General features: G+C 40.9%; 2 protein-coding genes across 6 annotated transcripts; one reads left to right on the top strand and one right to left on the bottom strand.

The window, feature by feature from the left end:
• Window positions 1–1,928: 1,928 nt before the first annotated feature.
• Window positions 1,929–3,850, bottom strand: wdr41 (WD repeat domain 41). The gene has a single exon (XM_062541466.1). The coding sequence runs from the start codon at window positions 3,724–3,726 to the stop codon at window positions 2,374–2,376; it is 1,353 nt and encodes a 450-aa protein (XP_062397450.1). The 5' UTR covers window positions 3,727–3,850; the 3' UTR covers window positions 1,929–2,373.
• A 56-nt stretch (window positions 3,851–3,906) lies between these two features.
• tpd52l2a (tpd52 like 2a) lies at window positions 3,907–14,774 on the top strand. 5 transcript variants are annotated; one of them, XM_062541467.1, is made up of 9 exons: window positions 3,907–4,067; window positions 5,117–5,238; window positions 5,484–5,632; window positions 6,026–6,085; window positions 8,129–8,176; window positions 10,345–10,446; window positions 12,400–12,444; window positions 12,781–12,829; window positions 13,293–14,774. In XM_062541467.1, exons 1-9 carry the CDS (start codon window positions 4,049–4,051, stop codon window positions 13,296–13,298), a joined length of 600 nt encoding a protein of 199 aa, XP_062397451.1. In that variant the 5' UTR covers window positions 3,907–4,048; the 3' UTR covers window positions 13,299–14,774. The 5 variants fall into 5 exon arrangements, with proteins under 5 accessions (XP_062397451.1, XP_062397454.1, XP_062397452.1 ...); XM_062541468.1 differs by lacking the exon at window positions 12,400–12,444 and having other exon boundaries at window positions 3,908–4,067; XM_062541469.1 differs by lacking the exon at window positions 6,026–6,085 and having other exon boundaries at window positions 3,909–4,067.
• The last annotated feature ends 443 nt before the right edge of the window (window positions 14,775–15,217 follow it).

The raw sequence follows: 15,217 nt of genomic DNA, 5'->3' as shown, positions 1-15,217 counted from the left end.
CCTTGCTGTCCCTCTGCAAATAAACTCTGGAGATCTGATTCCTCCTCGCTTGGGCTTTTGGCAGTTGGCAGCGATGGAAGCTCACCGGTAAAAGCCAGTTCATCTTCCGATGGTCCAGGGAAAGGATTTCCTGCCACTCCGTTCAGCTTACAGCCACCACCGGGGCACAAAGTGGGACGTAGTCTCCTGCTGCAGGAACTTAAGATGTCCACTGGGTGGCAGTAACTCCATGGCAAGTAGGAACAGAGTAGAATACCATACACAAGTCGAGGGGTGATGGCCTTTCTCATGTTTGCCACAAACTAGCTATGAAAAGGTTAAAAATGAACACTAATGTGAAGTACACCTTTTTGAACACCTGAAACCATGTCTATATTACAAAATCTACACACTTTGGTACATAATAAATGACACAAAAGATGTTCAAATATGACTGATGTTGAGTGATGAATAAATGCAATTGTGTCAAATTATTAATATATCTACAAAATTCTGCAGCTTTGTGCACTTACCAAAACCGGAGATATACAAAAGCCTTCAACCCAAGATCAGGATGGTGTGTCTTTGCTAAGAGGTGGGTATAGTTTTATAGTATTAGTACGCAGTGTAAAAATTAAATCCCATATGAACCACTGAGCACCTCTGGGACATGTCGTGTCACCATGTCTGTCAATCTGTCAGATCTAGACATCACAAATGACGACAAAAGAGAAATGGGACCGGATGGTTCACTGAACCAAGATTGTTTTCAGACCATGAGTGAGACATAATTATAGGCTAGGGAATGTATTGATGTAAACACAACATTGTTTTTGTGTTTTGAGCCTGATCACTGTATGATATTATTCTATTATATTTATGCTATAATAGATGCTATTTCATCTGACTGACCAGCTAGAAAATTATCATTTCAAATCTGACAGTATCTCTTCCTGTGGGAGGTTTTTAATGTCAGTATCTTTGGTCAGAATGCTATGAATAACAAATGAAACAGATGTTGTAGCTGTTATACTGTAGATGTTGTTGTCTCTGGGCTAGCTAGGAGAGGTCCACAAGCACCCTCCTCCCACTACTAGACATGTGTTCTTGTAGCCCTGGTCCCAGAGTTGAAGAAAAAATATGTTAAGAAATTAACTCATCATTGGGAATCAGTTATAATATAATATTAACTAATTAACTCATTCCCAAAGACCACTTTCTGACCAGTACCCAGTGGTGGGGAAAATATAAGAGAGATGGGTGCATGGACCCCTCCTAACCCATAGAATATCAAGTTTGTTTTGTTGTTTGCCAATAGCATACATGATTTTTAGTACACAGAATAGTTTTTTTTTTTTTTATCATGATCATCCCACTGTTTTTCAAATCATAGCTAGGTCATAAACAGTCAGAGTAAGTTGCTGGAATAGGAATAAGATGAATGATCCAAGAGCTACAAGTCTGTCTGAAACGAACAAAACAACAATAAACCTCCCTACCACTCCATCAATTTAAAAGCAAGGACCACACATATTAAAAGTGAGATGAGTATTAGGCCTACTTATTGGGCCTCCATCAGAATAATTGCTTTTGATGTGTTTTTTTTTTTTTTGTTATCTTTTATCATTTTATTTACATAAGGGCTATATTTTCAAATATTTCAAGAACTGCTTAAAACTGGGATTTTGACCTGCGGTTTTGGATGGCTTTATTTGTGGATATTGCATTTTTGTTTTTAAATCTCTAAGTAATTGTCCTTGGATCCTGATGATCACTGCTTGCGACAACATTGAATCTCATCATTTTAATAGTGTATGCCAGTCCTGTTATGAACGTCTGTTTGTAGGGTTATATGCAACACTCACTTGTCAGTGTAGCCTATAGTGAAATCAATAACAAGTGAGTTTGAAAGTGTATAAAAAGGGGAATAATCATACATGTGAATTGACTGTAGCATCTCATTGTTTTAATACCATTTTGATTATAAGATTTAATACATTCATTTAAACATTCATTCAATAGAGAAGACAATGCAATCCATCTAAACACAACTCAGTTCTAGATTCAACAGTTAATAAAATGCATACAGACGATCATTATATTTTACCATAACATCAGACTGATTTACAATATTCAAATGAACTTCAGGCACAAATCACAATTACCAACATTTCATAAATTAATTTCTGCATGTTTGTATATTTATGGCACTGCATACAACACACAAGTAAAACCAAATAATATAATAAAATATGTCCATAAAGAAATGAAAAATGCATGGCATAGGCTAACCAAATTTGTCTCTTTGCAAAGAGAGCGCACATTAATCTAGGGAGTGATTTATGCTGATAAGGTCAAGACTATGAGAGCTGGTTGTGGTCTGTGAAATTCTATTTAATACAGACCCTGATTATCTTCTAGTTTCTGGAATAGCTCCAGACTACGCAAGTGGGACTGCATTTCCCCATCCCTCCAAATGATCAGCAAGTGGTCAGAGGAGCATGTCACCAAGCCTCTCTTGCCAAAGTTCAGAAACATCTGCACAGCTCCAGAATGGCCTATTAAATCACCCATGAACTCCAGGGTCTTGAGGCCTGGGTCTTCCAGAACCTTTTTTGGAGATGGACCTTGCTTGTTGGACCGGCCGAAGGACCACATTCCAAAGAAGCCTGCTGAGGCAGGCTCTGCGGCGAGTGGGAGGTCCTGAAGTTCCCATATCTTCACATTTCCATCTTCTGAGCAAGATATCAGCTTGCTTGGAGATAGCAGCTTAATGTGTAAGATGTCAGAATCATGGGCCACCTTTCTGTATGCCACTACACACTTTTTTTGGATATCATAAACATAAAGTGCGCTACCCACTGCTGCAACAACAAGCTCTCCATCAGACACAAGTTGCTGGATGGACATGTCACTCTGTTTCTGGGAGCCCAGCCTGATCTCTGGCCCATCGTAATGAAATTCCTCCAAAACAATCACTTCATCAGCATGAATGGTCCATTCAATAGAATCCCATATGATGAGTTCACCCATATGAGAGCCACTAGCAAATAGCTTATCACTGACATTGATAAGGGCTCTGATGCTGTCCTGATGGTTGGCCAAGTGTCGGAATGCTGTGATTGACACATCTGACCCTGTGGATGAAGCCTTGAGTTCATAAATGATTATCTCCCTATCGACTGCAGCTGCTACATAGTTCCTGGGCAGCTCCACCATGGCAGTGACTCCTGTGTCGCTGTGATGTTCGGTCTTACTAAGCAGCTGGAAACCTTTATTCCAAACACACAAGTCATTTCCTCCAGAGAGCCACATGTTGTTCCACTCCAGCACCAAGAGGCACTTGATTGAAGACTGTAGGTCAGATACTGTCTGAACACGATGTCCAGTGTCTGGATCCCAACGACTGACTGATCGGTCAGATGAGGCTGTGATAAGAAACGTGTGTGTTGCTTCCTCTTGGGAGATGGTGTATGTCACCATTGCAGTGATTTGCTGAGTGTGCCCTCTCAGCTCCAGCAGTCGCTCTCCTGTCTCCACATTCCACACCAACACCAGACCATCATCTCCGGCAGATGCAAATCTGATATCATCAATTTGCACCACATATCTAACAATGTCAAAGTGTCCTTTCAAGACCTGCAGCTCCGTGAAACAGTTTCTGGGTTGTTCTTCCCCACTGAACAGCACGGAGTTTTTCTCCACTACACCCTGTGCTTCACGACCACCAAGAATCCATCGCAACATGATCGGCTTTTTTGATGCAATCTTGTCGAGAAAGATAGAATAATTACCCTTTCCTAGATGTCTTCTGTTATTTCATTTCAAAATGCCATCAGTAAAGGTCCACCGACACCATGACAGATCCTGATGTTTTTTTAAAACGTCATCATCGTGTTCCGGAAAAGTGGCGCGTAGTGATGACAGCTTTCTAAATTGAATCGGGCAACGTTAGAGGTAAACATTCCAGTGAGGTCTGTATATTCATTCACGGGCTTGTTTCAGTTTTACTGAATCGGTAACAGCCCCTTCTCTTCGGGACAAGTGTTTCGGTGATACCCCTCTAAGTATGGATTCTGTTAATAATGGTAAGACTTCAAAGTAGTGAAACTTCGCTAACTTTAGGTGGTATAATGTGTACGTTATGGTTAAGTTGCCTAGCCGACTTGATTTGACGTTGGCTAGCTGGCTTGCCGACATTTATCGTTGCATAACATAATATCTATTGTCAATATATTGTTATACATCGTTTGGTGTTTAATATTATTTGGCTTTTCGTCGTGGTTTAAATGGTAGTATTTTTAGAATATCGCGTTAGTTAGCTAGTAATCGCTAAATTCGAAATAGCTACGTTCGAAAGTAGCTGACGCAACTGGTGCTGCTGCGACTGCTGTCGCGGTTAGCTTGCTAGGTAAGTTAACGTAAGCTTTGTAAATGAAAAATATTAACATGTGTCTTCTCCTATTTTTTACTCTCTATTGTCTTTTCACGTTGTCAGTGTCGAACATTAACATTAACATTAAAATGACTTCACAAACACTCAAATCACGCAGGCAGTGAGGTTTCGTTCGATAATAAAAAAAAAAACAGTCGATATTAGTTCTCAAGTCAACGTTAAAGCGAGTGAAGTCAGCATTTTTTTATCTATTAATTTTGTTGCATCTGTTCTTTAATAGGGCATGTATGTACGTTTTTGATGACTGCCGAATACGCTGACTTGTTAGACATATACTGTCAAACTCGTTTTAATATTGGTTGGAAAACAATTCACGTTAATGGGTTTGAAACGAGTAATAGTCTTATTGGTATGCATGGAAAGTTACACATAAAATGTATTACAATTCAAGTGATTCAAAAGTGAAAGGAGGCCTAATGCTCAACTTCCAGCGTACCGTCATCACTGTTTAGATGAGATTAGATTAGGTTCAACTTTATTGTCATTGTGCAGAGTACAAGTACAAAGAACGAAATGCAGAAAAACAGAAAGTGCAATGTTATATACAAGTAAAAACAGGTGGTGCAGTATAGACAGATGTTGCAATTGCGTTGTTAGACAGTTCATCTCTGAGATTTGATTGAAGTTGATTGTGAATGGTAGGCTATGTTCCCAAAAACAATTGATGTTCTGTGTTGAAAGGGTTTGGAAGTGCCAGGATGGCTGGATCAATGGAGGGTGCCACTGGATCAATGGAGGGTGGAACCCTGCCCCCTGGTCTCACTGAAGAGGAAGCAGATGAGTTGAGAGTGGAACTATCTAAGGTGATATTATGGGATGTGATGTATGGTGTAGTTTCCATCCCTGCGAAAGTTTACATGTATGTACTGGATGTCAATACTGTAGACTCCCAGATGTGTTAAGAGGGATCGCTTTTATACAGTGTTCAAAGACTGTACAGACAGTTTCTAGTGATTCCAGTTGACATGAGCTGGTGCACTACAAATAAGGATGGCGGCCTAGTCTTACCTTGGGTAACTGTGGGGGGCTCACTCTTGCTCTGTCGCAGGTGGAGGATGAGATCCAGACTTTAAGGCAGGTGTTGGCTGCCAAGGAGAGGCACGCTGGAGACATCAAGAGACAACTGGGCATCAGTCCGCTCAATGAGATCAAACAGAACATCTCAAAGGGATGGCAGGATGTCCAGTCCTCCAATGCGTGAGTTCTTCTCCTCTCAGATCTGTCCCTCCCATAGTAGGGGAGTGTCTAGGGTCCATACTGCTTGACAAATGTCTAGTATTCTTTGCCTCTCCTAAGGATATGTACATATGAATATGTGTTATGTCACATGTCTTAAGTACATGCTTGCTTTTATTATGTATACTGTATTTGTCTTTGTAAAGTCACATATCATCAAACATGCTGTACACCAAGTTTAAGTTAACAATTGTACATGGCAATTGAGAGGCTGGTTTTAGGAAGGTCAATCTTTTAGGTTTCTCAAATTATCAGAAATAAATTCTAAATTGGTTAACTGATGCAATTAAGAGACAAAATAATTCCCATATCCACCATAGTTGTAGAATAAGTAGTTTTGGTTTTTATTTCTAGCTATGTGCAAACCAAAGAGAAACTTGGACAGTGGAATGAAAGCATTACCCACTCAAATGTGTGAGTCACCATTTTCGTTTCTTTTAACTTCAGCTTAGCTCCCTTTTCTTAAAGGACCACCTCAACTTTTTGGGAAATCATATTATTTGCCATCTACCCCAGACTCAGATAAGATGATCCATATCCTTCTCTTCTCTGTGCATTCAATAATCCAGTCTTACACCGTTAGCCTAGTTTAGCATCATTCACTGGAAATTGGTTAGATCAGTTTACTTATAACTAGCATTTAGCTAAATTAAGCAGACAGGAGAAGGTTATGTGTCCAATTCTCTGACTCTAGGGTAGACAGCAAATAAGTGTATTTCTCAGAACCTGTGTTTCTTTAAGACCTCTATTGTTTGTTGCATACACAACTTGTGCTTATTTGGATTTGACCAGCTAAATCTCATACAAAAAATGATTGTAGGGTGAGCCTATGGTAAAATATGCCAAAAGCAGAAATGGCACATTCCATTGCTCTATGCTTATATAGAGCATTGGTTCTCAACTAGTATGCCAAGGAATTTTGAGGAGCCCAACGTGTTTTCATACAGGCTCATGACGTTTTTTTTTTTAAAATGTATCCATGACACAACTTCTTAATCAAAAAGCTCAGTCAGCATGATGTGCGAGCATATACCTATTGTGCCTACGTCACATAATTTATAATCAGTAACCATAAGTTGGTGTGCTTTGGTGTTTCAGTTTGCCCTTTGGTGTGCCTTCGACCCAAAAAGGTTGAGAACCCTTGATATAGAGCAGCAGCACTTGAAGCACAGAGCAGCAGTCAGCTGGTGTACAGTACCTGACTTTTCAGTTACAACAGATTCTCAGTTTACCACCATCAGTATTGTCTTGCATGACACACCCTTAAAACAAAGACTCTGGTGAATCTGGACAGTCAACTGAACGCCTAACTGCTGTCTGGTTCATGGAGTCCGTTCCTGTGTATTTCTAATGTACTATTCCATTATTTAATGCATCCAAAATATGTGGACAGGGACATTTACCAATATTTGCTATTAAAGAAAGATTTAGCTGGCTAAATTCATTCGTGTATCGTTTCCCCCTAATGTTTAAAGTTGGCTTAGATCAGACGTTCCTTTAGCAGAGTAGAGCCACTTGGACACATGCATGTCAGAGTGATGTAATGTGAGCAGGCTGTTACCATTGCATCTGCTGCAATTAAGATACACAGGATAAACCATGTGCGGGAACTGGTCTACTAAGTTTGTCAAGATCCTCCTCCTTGGATACACACACATCACATGGCCAGAACACAGACGACTGTTTAAACATAATGAGTGTGCTGTGGAAAGAGAGTGTGGTGACAATGGTCAGATCTGAGCCAATCTTGTCCTAAGAATGGCACCAGATAGATAGATGATAGATTGATACTTTATTGATCCCCAAGGGGAAATTCAAGAATAATTCAAGTGTTGCTGGCTTGACATCATGCCCCTGACCAATCAGGCTGGCTGTCTGCTGAACTTGTTTCAAGGTGCTGAACAGATGTTAGCTGACTGATGGCATTCAACAAACTTTCCTCCAGCTGTCCTATTTATAAAAGATTTAGTAGTGAAATTATGTATTTCAATTCTTAATATCCCTCTAGACCTCTCTTTTATGAGCAAGCACAGACTTTTGCATGATGGGATTTTGAATAATGGTGCATCACACAGGACAGTGAACGAAAAGTCCTTTGCCATCTTTCCCCCTAATTGGCTCAAAAATATTTATGCGCCACCATCCATGCTTGCTCGCCCTGCTCTCATGAATAATATTTCGTCTTGACGCCAGCATATATGTATTAGTAGCTCAAGTTTGCAATTGTCCAGGGAAGGGAAGTCATTATTTTGTTCCAGTAGCTCTCCCTTGTCATGCTGTATGTACTGTAGTATCAGTTTAGCACAGTGAATTGCACACATAAGAGAGCATAACAAGGATTTCCTCTCTCTATCCTCCCACAATCCCATGTAAATGTTTATGTCCATACACCCATTCCCTGCCTGTGTTTGTGGGAGGACATTTCTCTTGTAATGTGCTATCTGTGTGTGTCTGTAGTTACCTTACAGCCTCTGCCACTCTGGACGACATAAGCCGATCTGACGCGTGAGTTTTGATTCATCTGTCTGCTAGTTGTTGTTTTTATTTCAGTATTAGTTTAGAGTTCTTCTCATTTCCCCTGCCATCATTTGGGTGGAGGTTAACATGCTAACAGAAAAGGGCTACACTACAGCAGCTAGGAACTAGTTTCAGATCTGAGGCTAACCTTCTCTTTGAGTATAAACCCTATTAGTTTAATTATACTGTACTTGTTTTTGACATTACTAGTAGGTGTACTGATGGTTTTGAATTAGTGCATTAGTAAAGAGACCTGTACTTTAGCATATTGAATGTCAGAACTTGAAACAATGGACCTGAACTATTCCTGTGTCTAACTCTACTAATAATACTACTACTACTACTACTAATACTACTACTACTACTAATACTACTACCACTACTACTACTAATAATAATAATAGATCATACATTTTATATAGCGCTGTCCAAGATGCTCAGATCCCATGCGTTTCACCTTAGAAATTAAAGAAATTAGAGGCAGGTGTATCAGGCTTTGTGTGCTTGGCAGAGCAGTGAAATTGGCATAATAGGCCTTAGATGAGGAAATATTGAAGAAGAAAAGAAAAGCAAAGAAAGGGAGGGAGGATATAACCATCCAAGTTATCATCCAATTGCACCTTCTGAGCAAAATCAGCTACACATATTATTTGACATTGTGATTGCCCCCGTCTGAGCTTGCCCATGTGATCACAGAGAAACTCTCTGTTTGTGCAACGAGTCTCTTCATGACTAAGTCTGTGTGTGAGTCTTCTGCCCTCGAGGAGCCATAAATGCCTAATCCCCCTACATGCTTCTTAGCATGTGCTTTCTAGTACAGCACAGGGGAGAACACCGGTTCCCTCCACCTGAAACCCGAGGCCCCCCCCCTGCCCCGCTCCCTACTGGGCTGGGTGTGTTCAGCCACTGGGGTAACTCGAGTGAGCGCAAGAGGGCTTGTGGAGGGCAGGCTGGGAGGACAGGACTGACGGGATGGGTAGCTGGGGTGGCCTGATGGTGGCACCACTCCTCCCTCCTCTCACATGGGAGAGCACAGAGTGAGGGAACAGCTGATTGGATTGGCAGGTTAACCTGGATCAGGGCACTGTGATTAGCATAGCCCAGGCACACAGGTAATGACATTAGCGTGGAGACCGTAACTGTATCCAGGGAGGGAACACACACACACACACACACACACACACACAGAGACAGGGAAGTCCATGCTAAAAAAGTTCTAAGCAGGATTCTAGTGAGTGTGTGTCTACACATGCCTGTTTACAACTTTCACTGAAGCTGTGCAGTCTCAAAGTGCTGTACTTTATTTATAACCACTAAGCCCATCGTGGGCAAGATACCCATGTGTGTTTGGACCGCAGGGAGGGAAGATGAGTGCTTTGTTTGTGTGACTGAGGGTGATTCATTCAGGAGTCATTGAGGAAAGTGATTAGTTAATTCAGTTGAATGTTTAGGCTTTTGAAACATTTGCTTTTTTGTCAGTGATGAGAGAATTAGATTTTACTCAGTATTGCCAAGATGATGGTTTGGTGATCTGTTGTTTCAGAAGTTGCTCTTGCAGAGTATGTCAAAACAAAGTATGTGATTTCTTGGAAACCCAACTTTCCCCCTCTTGGTAACACATTAACCCTCTCCCTTTCTGTCTGCTCTCTGATAAGGATGTTATTGAACACCAGTGTACAGAAAGCGTCTGTGAACACCTGTGTTACAGTATGTGTACAAATGTACGAGAGGAGAGCCAACAAAAGTTCCTCTATCCTAAGGCCTGTATCACACTGGATGGATCTTTACAGATTTTCATGAACAGCTTGCCTGTTAATGTGGGCACTACAATGAAAATCAAGCTGTTCTGAAGCTGTCGTGCAAAGTGCAAACCCAACTCATTTAGAATGAAACAGGCCTTTCATAGGTTATTTTCAACTATGATATTCTACCACAACTCCCTCATACAGAATGGGACAAAACGCTACTGACTGTGATGCAGACACCACTGTCACACTTAAAAAAAAAATGCTACGAGTCTTCACAGAAACAAATCAAGTTTGTGTCTTTTTTTCCCCTCTTGGTTTCTCCTCCCTCTCTTTCTCTGTGCACCTCATCCCCCTCGTCTTCTGCCTCCCCTGCTTGGCGTCTGGCCGCTGTGGTTTCCCACTGTGCAGGTATAAGAAGACCCAGGAGACTCTCTCCCAGGCAGGCCAGGTGACCTCCGCAGCCTTTTCCAGCATGGGCGCAGCCATCAGCCAGAGAATTGGGACCATGAGGTGAGACTTCAGCATATCTAAACGCTCAGTCTTTCCAAATGTCACCGCTTTTCCACCTTGGGTCATGGGCTCTGCATATTAATGAAGTAATTTTTTTATAGAGGCTATAATCTCCGATGTACTCCTAATACTACTAATGTCTGTGTGTGCTGTTCTCTGTGATTGAGCTCTGCTAACCAGGAGGTGGGGGTATAGCCTTCCAAACGATTTTTTTATGTTGCTAAATTGGTTTGTTTACCTGGATACAATCAATATCAGTTTCATGACTAATCATCTTCAAAGACTGCGATCAGTAACAAAAAAAGACAGCTATTACAGTTATCAGGACTGTTAAAGATAAGAAAGCTAGTGAAGCTAAAGAAAGCTCTGATTATCATAATATTGTCTTTGACACAAAGGCGCTGAATCTTGCCTGTGAGTTAGGTTTGTCTGGGGGAGATGACACATGATGTTCTAACATGACATAAATGATGAATTGTGGGGAATTATGTCACCTTGACCTGTCTGCTTTGGTAGGTCAGTCCAGCTCCGTGTCCTTCAACTCTTCAGACAGTAAACTTAACTGATAGAGACTGTTACTATGAAGAGAGAAAATAAACTAAATATGGCACTTCTTATTGAAGTAGAATACCAAACACACAGCTCTATTATGCATCTCTGTTTTGGTTCACTGAGAGGATTGTGAGCACTACTATAAGAGCACTAAGGCTTATGCAATGACGCTAGGCTTAATACACAGTGTTCCAGAACCAGTTGTGTGTTTGCCTCTGCTCTCCCAGGCAACCCCACATGTCCACATGTGTGTCCCCGTGTGTGTATGTGTGTGTCATTGTTTGTCTTCATTTAACCTTGTGACAAATGTTCTTTCTCACTCACTGCCATGTTTCCTTCCTTTAATGCTGCCTGATGGCTCTCCAGGGCTCTGCCATTTAATAACACCCCTAGGTAAGACAGTGTGGCGGTTCAGCAAACAATACAGGGGTTTAGTTGAGTTTGACCAAATCCACTGTTAGGAATACACTGTTGTATCTTTGTAGACTGGATCTGAAGTACTTGTTGCATGGTATTTAAGAATCTGTATTGTGTGGTCTGTGGTCTGTCTGTGGCCATTATGAAACTGTACATTCTACACAAGGGGTCTGTCTCACAGTGCAGTCATTAGGGATTAACTTGGTGAATTAGTTTGGTCTAACCAAAGATATACTTTCTAACGATAGTGACTCGCCTTTTACTGGGTTGTGGTGCACTATTTGTGCTTCAAGTTTTTCCTGAAGTTCATGATTTGAGGTCATAAACAGAAAATGGAGTCAGCCACCCAGTGTTCCATTCTCATTTGTTGTTAGTTAGCTGATCATTAGTCGCTCATTGGTATTTTTGATATGTGCATACTGTCCACCCACTGTATCTCTCGCTTACCAGGCCACCACATTTGGTCATTTTTTTGATGGTGTTTATCAGGCGATACTGATAGTTCAACCGCACAGTTTTGTGTGCTTCCATGGGGTTTTATCCATGCATCTCTTGCTGTAGCTAACACAAAAATGGTTCACAGTAGCAAGGAGATAGAACCTTGACTGTGCTGAACTTTTTGAGACGGTCCCCATTGAAGAGAGAGGAAGCCCAAATCGATCTGAATTGCATAATGTTTCTTACTCCTGCCACAGTGCCGGTGGGACCTCCCATAAAGACAGACTCCAGCGGTTTATTACACCCCTAAAACTCTTTTCCTCTAAAGTATGCACTCAGAAGTTGTTTCCATGCTTTCAAATGCTTTAAACATAACTTAACGCCTTCTTCCTCACATTGGGAATTGGGATTCGTCAGGCTTTGTTGATTGATCTGAATGTGCTGCATGGCTTCTGCTCTCTCTGTCTTCCACTGTCTGTGCCTGTGGGCTCTAACCTCGTCTGCTTGCCTTAACGCTGCCTCTGTCTGCCTTCCTCCGCACTGAAGACTTGGTTACTCCGTGCATCACTCCTTAAGTATGCCATCGATGAGGTAAAGCATTATCGTACAACACTATCACCCGTGCGCACAACTGCCTGTACAACATACAGTATCTCACTTAGACTCACAACAGAAGTAAACTATGAACTATACTATATCGCTCTATACTATACTATATGTTGTCATATTACAGGCTCTTTGCTAGATTTATTAGGGCAATTAATGAGTTTGTAATATATTTACACGTACACTGTATTCTGTAGAGAAAAGTGAGAATGTGATGTTCAGTCTGATTTGAAGAAAGGCTGCGCTAGTTTGTTAGCCTGTGTCTGTAACTGCCAAAGAAACAGAGAGAGTTGTCATACGTGCGCCCTTTGCTCTTCGCAGGAGCTCACCCTCGTTCAGGTCCTTTGAGGAACGGGTGGGAAGCCTGAGGGTGAGATGCCTTTCTTATCTCTGTCTTCTCTGACTTGCTTCAGCTTGGCCATGTCTTCGATTTACCCCTCTACTTCTAATACACCACAGCTTGCCTAGTGGTGTATGACCTTGCTATTGGCATATTTGGATTGTTATCAGTGCATTAACGCCATTCTTCAACAACACCAGTGGAAAGAAAATGTTATCAGCGTTCCTGTGCTCATGGGACACATTTCTGTCAGAATTTAATAGTTGGACATGAATTGGATTCCAGAGTGTTTGCCATGTCTTGCTTTTTGCTTTTCTTGACAAAAAAAAAAAAAAACACATTACGAGGAAAAGCATACTGTACAGCAATTCGTCTTTCAAAAACTGTGATGTTTTGGGGGGCGTACAGCTACAGTATATAGGGCATGTTGTACGCTAGCCACCCAGGAACTGTTTGCTTATTTCCTGTAAATGTTTGTTCTGTCATTCCACAGAAGTAACCAGGACCCAGCTCTCTCTCACTCCTGATAAAGAAAAAGCTAGCCTGTGCCCGGTGACATGGTGAAGGATCTCTGATGGTATCAAGCCCTCCAGTGAAAACACCCCTCGATAACCTCTTAACTGCACTCCTTAAACCAGCTGTTGTGAATGTACAAATAAATGTGTGTACGGAAAAGGGACAAGCACAACTGAACTCTAGATCTCTAGAGTCTTGGATAAACTCATCTTTAGAGATATATTTATTTTTTGTTTATTTCTGTACAGTTCACTTTTAATGCTGCACCGCCTTAATGATATGAAATCTACGCTAAGATTTTGCAGCAGAAGTTCAAATATGTTGTCCAAACCTAATGTCTAAAATAATCCAAGAACATCCTGGATGACCCTCTTTGTCAGTCACAAGAATATTCTGTGAAAGAAATCTGAATTCTGGTTGTTTAACCGCAAATTAACATTGGAGTTAGTCTGGCATTTACTCACATTTAGTATCAGTTTGTGTTTCCGTTTATATTAGGAAAGGAACATTGGCCCTTCTTATATATGTAGTTTTACAATCTACCCTGTCTGCTTTTTGGCTTGTATGTTTAGTGATGAATGTTATTAGACTTTGTACCGACCTCAGACTGTTTTGAAGGATATAATTGCTGGAATATCTGGAATACCAGGATCAGTCTTCAAGGGCATTTTAAAACGACCAGACTGCTTACACACTTACAACTGACCTGCCGCAGCAATCGACATTTGTAGCCCCTGTAGACAGTGTTACTTGTTTATCTTGAATGTACAGTGTCTCATTTATGACTTGGATTGCTTGACAGTAAAAAGGGCTATGTGTAGTTTGCAAGCCACTTTGTGGTCTTGAACCAAATGTTCTTTAAAAACACTAGTGATTACTACATTGTTTGGAAGCTGCTACAGGGCTCATTTAACAATTTGTTTTACACTCATTTAAAATCTGTGCATGAAGCTCCCACTGTGATGTCAGAAGAGCAGGATGGTTTATTATTCTATGCAAAAACCTAGTCACAGTGACTTAAATGTCTAAATGCACATAGGGCTTTTCTTTTCTTTTGAAGGTGGCAAGATCATGTTTGCCAGAATTTATGTTAAAACTTGTTTCTCAGTGTAGATGGACTTTTCTGTTATTATGGAGAAGCTGTATCAGACTGTTGTCAGGGAAAAAAGTGACGTTACCTCTCAGTCAAAACTTTAAGGAATAGTTGAAATACACATTACAATAGCGGCCTTGGGAGCGTTTGTGGGAACTACACTTTGCATAATCACTCAGTTAAACAGGTCAAGTGTCTGATGTAAGGTCGGTGGGTTGTGTCATAATCAATGACCATGGGGATCACATTTTAATGATGATAGTACTAGTATACATATTAATTTTTGACAGTACTTTGACTCAAGTTACAATGGATATTTATTGCTTTTTGGCTTTTGGTGACTTCAATAAAGGATAGAAAACAGTATCCTGTGTCTTTGTGGTATTACTTTTCACAACAAAAGTATAGTGACTCATTTAAGCGGATTTAGAATATGCCTAATTATTAGGGAGGTTTTTTTTATGTCAAAGTTGTGTTAGTCAGAACAGATCTTTTTAAAGTGTCAATAGGTGGCGATAAGGTTCCACTGGCTGTTTCAACGTTGTTACGCAGCCTGTTGCTAATGGAGATGTATTGCGCTACAGTGCCGCTGTTTCTAGCTTTTTAATGTGCGTTTTACTTTCTTTACAAATTTCCAACACATCACACAATTTACACAAGTATATTCAATGTTGTTAAACAGGACGATACCAAAACAACCCTTCCCTGACCGGGAATCGAACCCGGGCCGCGGCGGTGAGAGCGCCGAATCCTAACCACTAGACCACCAGGGATGTGCATAGTGACGAAGAACACAAAAATATATTCCA

This window comes from Sardina pilchardus, chromosome 7, assembly GCF_963854185.1.
Source record: "Sardina pilchardus chromosome 7, fSarPil1.1, whole genome shotgun sequence".
In the NCBI taxonomy this organism is placed as follows: Eukaryota; Metazoa; Chordata; class Actinopteri; order Clupeiformes; family Clupeidae; genus Sardina; species Sardina pilchardus.
Note: the sequence above shows the minus strand (reverse complement) of the source record. Positions and strands in the feature narration are given on the sequence as shown.

Bases quoted from the DNA above. Each gene is read 5' to 3' on its own strand.
- wdr41 (XM_062541466.1), bottom strand. From the start codon at position 3,726: ATGTTGCGATGGATTCTTGGTGGTCGTGAAGCACAGGGTGTAGTGGAG.
- tpd52l2a (XM_062541467.1), top strand. The intron at 8,177-10,344 runs GTGAGTTTTGAT...CCCACTGTGCAG, and splicing joins GACATAAGCCGATCTGACGC to GTATAAGAAGACCCAGGAGA. The intron at 12,445-12,780 runs GTAAAGCATTAT...TGCTCTTCGCAG, and splicing joins TTAAGTATGCCATCGATGAG to GAGCTCACCCTCGTTCAGGT.